Source organism: Enhydra lutris, unplaced genomic scaffold (genome assembly GCF_002288905.1).
Source record: "Enhydra lutris kenyoni isolate GAN:26980312 unplaced genomic scaffold, ASM228890v2 scaffoldscaffold28, whole genome shotgun sequence".
NCBI lineage: Eukaryota > Metazoa > Chordata > Mammalia > Carnivora > Mustelidae > Enhydra > Enhydra lutris.
The window spans coordinates 24,773,424-24,784,080 of record NW_019154112.1 but is presented as its reverse complement, the minus strand read 5'-3'; the positions used below and the strand labels follow the sequence as shown (position 1 = coordinate 24,784,080).

General features: G+C 40.1%; 1 protein-coding gene across 1 annotated transcript; it reads left to right on the top strand.

The window, feature by feature from the left end:
* The first annotated feature begins 6,605 nt into the window (after window positions 1-6,605).
* On the top strand, window positions 6,606-9,926 carry LOC111152476 (interleukin 17A). The gene is made up of 3 exons (XM_022510958.1): window positions 6,606-6,632; window positions 8,297-8,493; window positions 9,689-9,926. The coding sequence occupies exons 1-3, from the start codon at window positions 6,606-6,608 to the stop codon at window positions 9,924-9,926; spliced, it is 462 nt and encodes a 153-aa protein (XP_022366666.1).
* The last annotated feature ends 731 nt before the right edge of the window (window positions 9,927-10,657 follow it).

Genomic DNA, 10,657 nt, shown 5'->3' with positions numbered 1-10,657 from the left:
TTTTCTTCTTTTGCTTTTCTTCCTTCCTTCATCCCACTATTTTGTATAACAAATGAGCATATATCATGTTCATGGTCTGAAAAAAACTCTGTGTGTGTGTGTGTGTGTACAGGTGTGTGTGTGTACAGGTGTAGAAAGGTATATGATGATTGATGGATGGATAGATAGAAAATATGTAATATATATGGGATGGCAGTTCTGAGTTAAGTTCAATACAATAAATATAAACCTTGAAATTCCTTTATTTGTAAGCATAACAACATATAAACCAGAAGGACAAATTAATAATTTGTAGTGAAAACACTGCCTTGTACCAATCAGAATGCCTGTATCCACCATCCAGGGCACTTGTTTCCAGGTTATCTAAGTATCTAAGAAGGCTACTTCATTATTAGCAAATAGTTTGGTAAGCACAGAATATGAATACAGGGTCTGAATTACCCTAGAGGTGAACCCCTTCTACCCTGTTCTATCCCTAGAGCTCAACACGGTGCCTGGTATGTAACAAGTACTCGAGAAATATTTGTTGAATGAATGGCTATTTCATCCACACCATTATGGAACCCTGAAGAAATTCCCCTACTTCCTCACAGAGTAGACATTGAAATGATCAAACAACTAGTATCCCTCGGAACCAATGGCTTTTTTCTCAAAAAAGTTTGACAATATCTGACAGAGTCTCATGCCCTGACATTCTGATAAAAGTTAACATTTTAACAACATTCAGTGAGCATTTAATACACATATATATTACCTCCAAAACAGTATCTAATTTAGTCCTCACCACTCTTTATGAGTCATGTTTTATTGTTATCTCCATTTTGTAGGTATGGAAACTGAGTCACAGGCGATATAATTTTCCCAAGGACACACAGCTACTAACGTGGAGCTAGACTCTCATGGGAATGTCTAAGGTCAAAAACTTGTCCTTAACCAATATACTGAACAAGGGCCTTTTATAAGCCCCAGATGAAAACTTCCCTTCAGAATGTAATGATAAGGGGACCCAGGGTGGCTCAGTCAGTTAAGTGTCTACCTTTGGCTCCAGTCATGATCCCAGAGTCCTGGGATCAAGCCCCACATCAGAGTCCCTGCTTGGTACAGAGCCTGCTTCTCTCTCCCCACTGCTCATACACTCTTGCTAATTCTCTCTCTCTAATAAATAAATAAAATCTTTTTTAAAAATGTAACAATAGGAAAAACTCCATCTCCTTTAAGAAATTAGCAAGCTTCTTCCTTTCTCATAATGAGAACTACGTAACTGAGCATAACTACTTTTTTAATTCAGCTGCCAGGAAGCTCAGAGGCAAATGTAAACCTCAACTAGAGTAATTACGTTGGGTTTTTTTGGACTTATGGACCGTGAATTTGGGTTTTCTTTTCCTGGAACTTGACGTTTGAATCTGCATCCCGTGGGCCTGATTTATATTTTTCTCTGCTTTATTAACTGAATTTTTGTTGTAAGAGAATTTTGGAATAAGGAATACAGCACTGTCATCTATCGATCTTACTGTAGTTCCGAGTCACGAGTCACCGAGCCTCCACGGGTCCATACCATGCTCTGTACTGTATCCCATGGAGAAGAACCAAGTATTGGTATCTTTACCAAATACCAATCTTTACTTGGTATTTATCAATACCAAGTATTGTATCTTTCCTTCCCACATTCTGTGGTTATCTCTAAATCACATTAGCTTCAAAATACCTGAAAAGACTATAAAGGTGCTCTCTTGGTAGGCCACACAGTGTGCGGTTTGTGCTGCTTATTTAATTTTAGACTTTACTTTAAGTGACATCCTTTTAGACTTGAAACTTCAGTCATTTGCTGACCTTGATTCTCAGGGTATAAGATGAAGTCAGCATTACCAAAGGGAAGGCCACCGTAAAACAAATTTGCATGTGGCTGCTAATGTATAGTTACAGAATTCTAAATTTATTTGTTCGTCAAAGAAATGGAAAGTTTTCTGACCCACTTTAAATCACTGTTTCAGTAAAAGACTAGTAAGAAACCCACCTAAGGAAGAGGCTTGGTTTCCATGAGGTTAGTAGTTATTACTCAAAGGAGAAATTGACACACTTATATGATGTGTTTGACTGTGGATTCTGATGTAGGAATTGGGGAAACACTGGTAGACTGCCATTGTTTCCAGATAATGTGATGTGAGACATCTCCTTTCAGAGCTTTCAGGCATTATCTCAGTTCTTTGAGGCTGGGAAAGATGTATAAAGAGCAAGCATCATTTATGAGATAAATGATAAGAGTCATTATGCACTATTTGGGAGTTACCAGGAACAGAATCAAATATCTCACATAGATAATGTAATGGTTGTTTGCTGTTCTTTTGACCATTTGGTTTTTAAAGACATTAAAACCATTTTATGATCTGATTTCATCACATAAAAATAGTCTGGTCTAGACTACAGAGGGGGCAACATCAAAAACCAAAAGTAGAAGAAATTAAGTTACTCAAAGGAGCTGTTCCCACAGGTCTTCGTCAGGAAGAACAACCTACCAAGAGTTGGAATGACCAATGGTGAAAAAACAGAATCTGAATGTTGAAGAGGATTCTGCCTCTCACCTCTCAGCCCTTACCAACCCATTAACAATCACCCTGTTTAGATATCCTCATTGTCAGTCATTCCCTCAATCCAGCATGTCATCTGAGGAAGAGAAATTCCTTCACCGGGGATCTCAGAGGAAGCCTCTCCCTACCCCTGCAGTATTCCCACCCAACAATTCATCGTTCGGGATGGCCCTCAGAAACACAGACCATTGTGAATCCCTAACAGTGTTATGCTGGAGAGGAACAATGATACGATCAGGCTGACATTATGATTGATGTTTCCTATTTAATAAATCATGTTAATTTCATATATAGTAAGTCCTGTTTCTCAAAAGACAATAGTTTGGACCTCAACGCTGAACCTCTGGTACATAACACCATTAACATTTTGAAGTTGGGAGTAGATGATCTAGACCTTGATAAATCAAATCTAAATCTGGGTCTCAGTTAAATCCTGACTTTGGGAATTCTCCAAGGCCTTCCAGATGACTCTCTATTACAGACATTCTCCTCCCTTAATATCATATCTTCATTTAAAGTGTCTGATGTTGCTTGCTGTATGCTAGCCCATTTTCAAAGTATCGGCCTCCAGATTTAAAACTCAAGAGGAAAGGGACCTGGGTGGCTTGGTTGGTTAAGTGTCTCCCTTTGGCTCAGGTCATGATCCCAGCGTCCTGTGATGGAGCCCTGCATTGGGCTCTCTTCTCAGCAGGGAGCCTGCTTCTCCTCTCCCTCTGCCTGCTTCTTCCTCTCCCTCTACCAGCTGCTCCATCTGCTTGAGCTCTCTGTCAAATAAATAAATAAAATCTTAAAAAAAAAAGGATTCCCTGCAACTACTATTTCCTTCTATTAGATCAAAAATCAAGAGAAAAGGAGTCTTGCTATTGATGTGCATGATGTCTTTTTACAGCTATTGCCTTTAAATGATAATACATACAAATCACTAATGATGTCACAGTGCCACCTCCTATACTGAGACAGACTATTGTTATTTTTTATTTAGAAAGGGCATAGATGAGGCACCTGGGTGGCTCAGTGGGTTGAGCCTCTGCCTTCGGCTCAGGTCATGATCCCAGAGTCCTGGGATCAAGTCCCACATAGGGCTTGCTGCTCAGCAGGAAGCCTGCTTCCTCCTCTCTCTCTCTCTGCCTGCCACTTTGCCTACTTGTGATCTCTGTCTGTCAAATAAATAAATAAAATCTTTTTTAAAAAAAAAAGGCCATAGAAAAGAAATTAAAATACAGTATCACGAAGATGATTTCATTGTGGTAAGCATAGCATGACATATAAACTTATATGAACTTGGGGCGCCTGGGTGGCTCAGTGGGTTAGGCCTCTGCCTTCGGCTCAGGTCATGATCTCAGGGTCCTGGGATTGAGCCCTGCATCCGGCTCTCTGCTCAGCAGGGAGCCTGCTTCCTCCTGGCTCTCTGCCTGCCTCTCTGCCTACTTGTGATCTCTCTCTCTGTCAAATAAATAAATAAAATCTTTTAAAAAAAAAACTTATATGAACTTGTAGAATCACTATGTTGTACACCTGAAAGTAATGTAATGTGTGCATCAACTATATTGAAAGAAAGAAAGAAAGAAAGAAAGAAAGAAAGAAAGAAAGAAAGAAAGAGAAAGAGAGGAAGGAAGGGAGGGAACAATAGTATTTCAGTGGTAACTTCACCACCCAAGCAAGATTTTTTTCAAAGTTAGCTTATTTATTTATTTTATTTTTTTAATGACAGTCTTAATTTTCCACTACATCAAGACAAAAGACTCCACAATACTCTCTCCTGAATGCAAAAAGGAAGAAAATTTTCTTCTATCTCTCACATTGTTCTTTATTATAAGTAGAAAGGAATAAAGTTTGGTGTCTTAATAATGCCAAGGAGCCTTTAAAATCCTTTCCCTAAGTCAAGAAGCCCACAGACATTTCACCAGTATCATCCAGTGAAATTCACCCAGGATTTTGGCTCCCAGGAGTATTTCCCGGTCTCCAGCAGCGGACCTTCTCCTCATCCAGGTCCCAACTCCCAATCTGAAGTTCCCCGTGTCCTATAGATGTCTGTTTTCCAAGCCCTCAAAGAAGCAAGGAAAATCACAAAGTAAAATAATGTGCTGCTCCTATTTGCTCTCCCACAATTTTTTTTGAAAATTCATAAATAATCAAAGATTACCTGATGCAAAAAACCTCATTCTATCATGAGAGAAACTGAGACTCAAGGACATGAGGTACCCAAAGGCATGAGTAGTTAATGGCAGAACCACAATGAACACAAACGTGCCTTCTTGTCCAGCATCCCAGGCATCCTAATTCTTAATCCAGCATTCCCAGCCCACCCACCTCACCCCATCTCAACAGGTACAAAAACCTGAGCCAACTGCTTCCATAGACAAATACAGAGAAAGAGCCTTCCCACTCGTCACACCTCCTTTATACTTCTAACTGTTCCTCTAGAAGGCACAGGCTTCCAGCTCAGGTGTGCATCTGGGAAAACAGACCTACTCAAGGCTGGGCACACCCCACTCTGACCACCACTTCAAAATAATCATTTTTACACTTTTGTGAAAACCCACCACATTTCCCCAGACTTATTTTAAGGATTGGCATTTCAAAGTTGGCACACAGGCTGGATTTCACTGGTATAGGAGGCAGGCAATAGGGAGAACTGACTCAGCCTTCCCCCCTTGGCCATCAACCAAAAGAATTGGCAGCATGCACATTCTCCTCCACCTCATCCTTGCCTGAAAGCAAAAGGCAAGAAATTCTCCACTCTGGGGTGGTCCAAAATCAGCTATAACCTTGTCATACAACAAAAGGATCAGGATGGAGAGTCAAGGCATTCAATCAAAATGGTTATTGGAATACAGTTGGGTCCCAAAAAGAATATTCAAGATTCTGAGCTAACTAAACAACATTCATACTGTCAATCAGTCAAAATATTGAGCACTTACTGTTTACCAGACATCATGTTGAAGGATTATAAAAGAATCTAAAAATGGAAATAAACATATGTCTTAAATATGCTTTCTCCAGCCAAACAAAATAGAGTACAAAATGAAGCAAAAGTTATTATAGAGGTAGGTATAAGCTATGTGTTATGGGAGCTGTTTGTTCCAACTAAGAAAATCAAGACAGACCACCAGACCTAGAAGACACATTCAACAGGTTCTGGAGGAACAAGTAACATTTAACAGAAGATCATTTCAAAGATAGTACCTTAGCAAAAGGCATGGAGGCATTTAGAGGAAGGGGAACCAGGACCCATGAGTTCAGGTCATACAACATGGTCCCCTCACTCTTTCATTTCCATCTTACTCCTCTTGAAGAATGGCATGAGTTAACAAGTTGCTTGGTAACATGTAGTGTTAGACATGCCTTTAATAGTAAACCTCACATCTCTGGAACCTAGTTATTAGTTTTTTAAGCAGAGTAAACATTTAACAAAGCAGGTGTTAATTCAGTGAAATAATATACCTTCACATCATTATATTTTTACTCACTTCTCAATTGTTTCTTTATATGGCAAGACCTTGAATAGTTTCTAGAATGGACTCCACAACATCTGTCTAGAGAATCTGGTGAGGAAAGGAATTATCCAATGGGAAATCAAGATATGTGACATCAGAAGACTTGAACGTTATAACAAACTTCCATTTCCCCATGAACCATTAAAATAGAGCATAGCTCTTATGACATCTTCATATGTGCCCATAAGTAAATGATATTAGCTCATCTTAGTCAGCTTCTGATAAGTAATAGTTCCTAGAATAATGAAGAAAGGACATAGTCTTTTAAAACATGAATTTCTGCCCTGTCCATTTTCCTTCAAAGTAGATACTACCTGTCACGAAGGGGAGGTTCTTTTCTGACCTCATTTGAGGATGGAACATTTAACTAAAATGATGTCTTTCCTTTACCCACCTCAATACGTCAACGTAAGTGACCACAGAGGAGCAAAGTCTTATAAAAAGGGGCAAGTTAGCGCTACACTCTGTCCATCTCGAAGCAGGCACAAGCCGATCCATCTCCAGTCATCTGGGAAAGATTACAATGGCTCCTATGACAACTTCATCCATGGTGAGTCCTGCACTAAGGTGCAATACTTCTGTTGATTTGGACCAAATAATATTTCTGGACTGCAGGCATGAAATTCTGGATTCTAACTATGGAGATCCAAGAATGCTGCATACATAGGATAGGATACTAAGGCTTTGGTAGATACTCGTCATTTTATAGCATTTTCAAGAACTGATACACATCAGTTTGAACGATGAGATTAAAACTGAAAGATAGCTAGATTGGGGCTAAACCACATGGAAAGTGTCACATGATGCTGTGCAGTGAGAAAGAATGCTTATCGAAAATCTGATTTTCTTTTTTTTTTTTTATAGATTTATTTATTTATTTATTTGACAGGCAGAGATCACAAGCAGGCAGAGAGGCAGGCAGAGAGAGAGGAAGGGAAGCAGGCTCCCTGCCGAGCAGAGAGCCAGACGCGGGGCTCGATCCCAGGACCCTGGGATCATGACCTGAGCCGAAGGCAGAGGCTTTAACCCACTGAGCCACCCAGGCGCCCCTCGAAAATCTGATTTTCTGAGTACAAGGGATTTAATATGATTCTCCAAGAGCATTTTTCTTTATTCCATAATAAAATGGTATACTATCCTTGAGGATTTAATTAATGGCAACACTGACTTTCCTTTCCATTATTCTATTATACCATAAGCTTCTTTTTAAAGATTTATTTATTGGGGAGCCTGGGTGGCTCAGTGGGTTAAAGCCTCTGTCTTCGGCTCAGGTCATGATCCCGGGTCCTAGGATTGAGTTCTGAATCGGGCTCTCTGCTTGGCAGGGAGCCTGCTTCCTCCTCTCTCTGCCTGCCTTTCTGCCTACTTGTAATCTCTGTCTGTCAAATAAATAAATAAAATCTTAAAAAAACAAATAAAATAAAGATTTATTTATTGATTTGGGGGGGTTGGGGAGGGGAAAAAGGAGAGATGAGTGAGAATCTCCAGCAGACTTCCTGCTGAGCATGGAACCTGATGCAAGGCTCAATCTCACAACCCTGAGATCATGACTTGAACCAAAATCAAGAGTCAGATGCTTAACCGCTGAGTCACCCAGGAGCCCCTATTATACCATAGTCTAATACACCAAACCCACTTATTCTAATAGAGATATGTGTAACTATGGTTTAGAGTAGATGGTCTTTATATTTTTGAAATATTTAATTTAATTGTTTACAGATTCAATATGTGTATATATGTAACTTTAGAAAAACTGGAAAATATACATAAGAAAACATAAAGTAGGGGGACAAGTTTGGGGTTGAATGTCTGCCCAGCATTTCTCACATGAACACGGATATGATATGACATGCATTTTCTACAGCCCTTTCTTCTAAGGCAAACATTTGACTTCACATAGGGTTTCACAGAATGCTAGGACAGAGACAAATGACTTGCCATTTTTACTAAAATTACTGCCAACCAATAAAAAAAGGTGTCTCTCCTAATTCAGAAGAAGAATGTTCAAGACTAGTAAACACTCCATGGTCTTATTTCAGTCATTATTTTCATCATACAACCAGTCTTTCATCGAACTGATCCAAAAATTTATTATAGAGCACCCTGGAACATAATATGTTCTCCATGATTAGCAATACAATAATCTTTACAATTTGTTAACAAAAACCACATGCTAATCCAATATCCTACCTTCTTTTCCCCATTCGTTTCCAGGCACTGTTGCTGCTGCTGAGCCTGATGGCTATTGCGAAGGTGGGAATAGCATTCCCACAAAATCCAGGATGCCCAAACACTGAGGACAAGAACTTCCCTCAGCATGTGAAGGTCAATCTGAATATCCTTAACGGGAATACGAACTCCAGAAGGCCCTCAGATTACCACAACCGATCCACGTCACCTTGGAATCTGCAGTACGTAATGGCTCCCGATAAAAATCTCTGTATTGTTCTAACTTTCGTGCAAAGGACTGCCAGTTAAGTCACCTTGAGGATGATTTTACTCAGAATCATCTGTCAAATCTGGAAGGGCTATTGCGCAAAGATTCTCAAATTTTATTCTACAGACTTCTTTGATGCACAGGACCACCTCTCCCCCATACTACCTACCCCTTAGGTCTCACTGTCACCGACACCAAAAACCCACTCACATTATTCATTATTCCAATATTTATGATGCCCCAAGTCTACTGGAAATTTATTTTTTAAAATATTTATCTTGGGGATTAATGCTTGAATTCTCTTTAACAGACCTGCCACTGAGATGATTTGTTGAAAATAAGTAGTAATTAACTGGGATTTTTGTGCCTTTCTTTTTTTTTGGTCATATTAGCAGTGGGATAATATGGTTTGAAACCCAGTGAAGGAAATATCATGTTGGATATTTGCACCCTTTTTTGAGTCAGACAGCCTTGATCTACATCACCAACAGACCTATATCTGTTGTGCTCTTAGTACGGCTAATATTTAGACCCCATTAAGATTAAATACAAAATGGTTTTTAGTATTTTGATTTTATGCAAAAACAAACAAAACAAAAAAACACTTCAGTTATGTGGTGACTATAGCCTCCCATTACTAAGAATAGTTCAAATAAATCAAGTCAAAAGTCAAAGCAAGTCATTCACTCAGCTGGAGGAGAGAGGGAAGAGAAGATTATAGAGGGGCTTAAGCTTTTGTTTCCAGCCCTTTGTGTCAGCTCTGGGCTCTATCCCATGACTGTGCTGTCAGATAAAATTTTGATCCCTTCCCTGCTTCAAAGGCAGACTTCATTAAGTCAGATTAATGGCTATCGTATACCTACATGATTCCCTTGGCCTTTCTCTATCATATATACCTTAAGAAATTGTCCTTTGTATCAAACTAAAATCCCTTCTGCAGTCTCATCTACCTTATTTGGTTCATTCTTCAAAGAAATTGGGAAAAACTGATCATTCTCTTCTATAGCAATTCACGTGCCTGCAAATCCAAGCTTTCCCCAAACTTTGAGAATGTGCAATGCCCATACTCTGTCACCCTGTGAATGTGCATCCCTTTGTTTATTCCTGTCTGATTTCCTCCCCGCTTTACCAGATACTCACTTTCTCCCTCGTTTTCGTCCCCCCTGCAGCCGCAACAAGGACCCTGAGAGATACCCCTCTGTGATCTGGGAGGCCAAGTGCCGCCATCTGGGCTGTGTCAGTGCTGAAGGGACGATAAACTACCACATGAACTCCGTCCCCATCCAGCAAGAGATCCTGGTTCTGCGAAGGGAGTCTCAGCACTGCCCCCACAGCTTCCGGCTGGAAAAGATGCTGGTGGCCGTGGGCTGCACCTGCGTCACCCCCATTGTGCGCCATGTGGCTTAAGAGCTTCTGGTCCCAGCTCTCCAGCACCGTTACTCTTTCTGGGGAGCACACCCAGCCCCATTTCTGACCAAATTCAATAGGCTTCTTCAACTAGCTCATCCAACTGAAGTTTCAGAGAGAACACTTTTTGTGCAGAGATAGAATCTGAATAATCTTTCCCTCTCTGCAGAGTGGAAAGTTTTGACTGAGTACCAATTTGCTTTCGGTGTGCTTTTCTAAGGGCTTTAAGCTATTTATGTATTTAATAGACCCTGAGATAACTTTGGGGCAGAAGATTTCATTTTAATGAATTACAGGCTTTATTTTGTATTTTTAAAAGATTTTATTTATTTATTTGACAGAGAGAGATCACAAGTAGGCAGAGAGGCAAGCAGAGACAGAGAGAGGAGGAAGCAGGCTCCCTGCTGAGCAGAGAGTCCGACGCAGGGCTCCATCCCAGGACCCTGAGATCATGACCTGAGCTGAAGGCACAGGCCCCAACCCACTGAGCCACCCACGCGCCCCTTTATTTTGTATTTCTTAAGACACGATTCCAGACTTGAGTACTTTGTTATTTAACAGGTAAACCTATATTTATATGAACTATTTATGGATCTATTTATGTTTAAGTCTTTAGAGAAAGGTGAAAGAGTGTGATTATCTGTTCTGCCTAGGGAAATCCTACAGAGAATTTAGTGGCGGTCGAAAATTCTGTCTCAGGAGTGCATGACATGGCTGTAAAAAAGACTAAA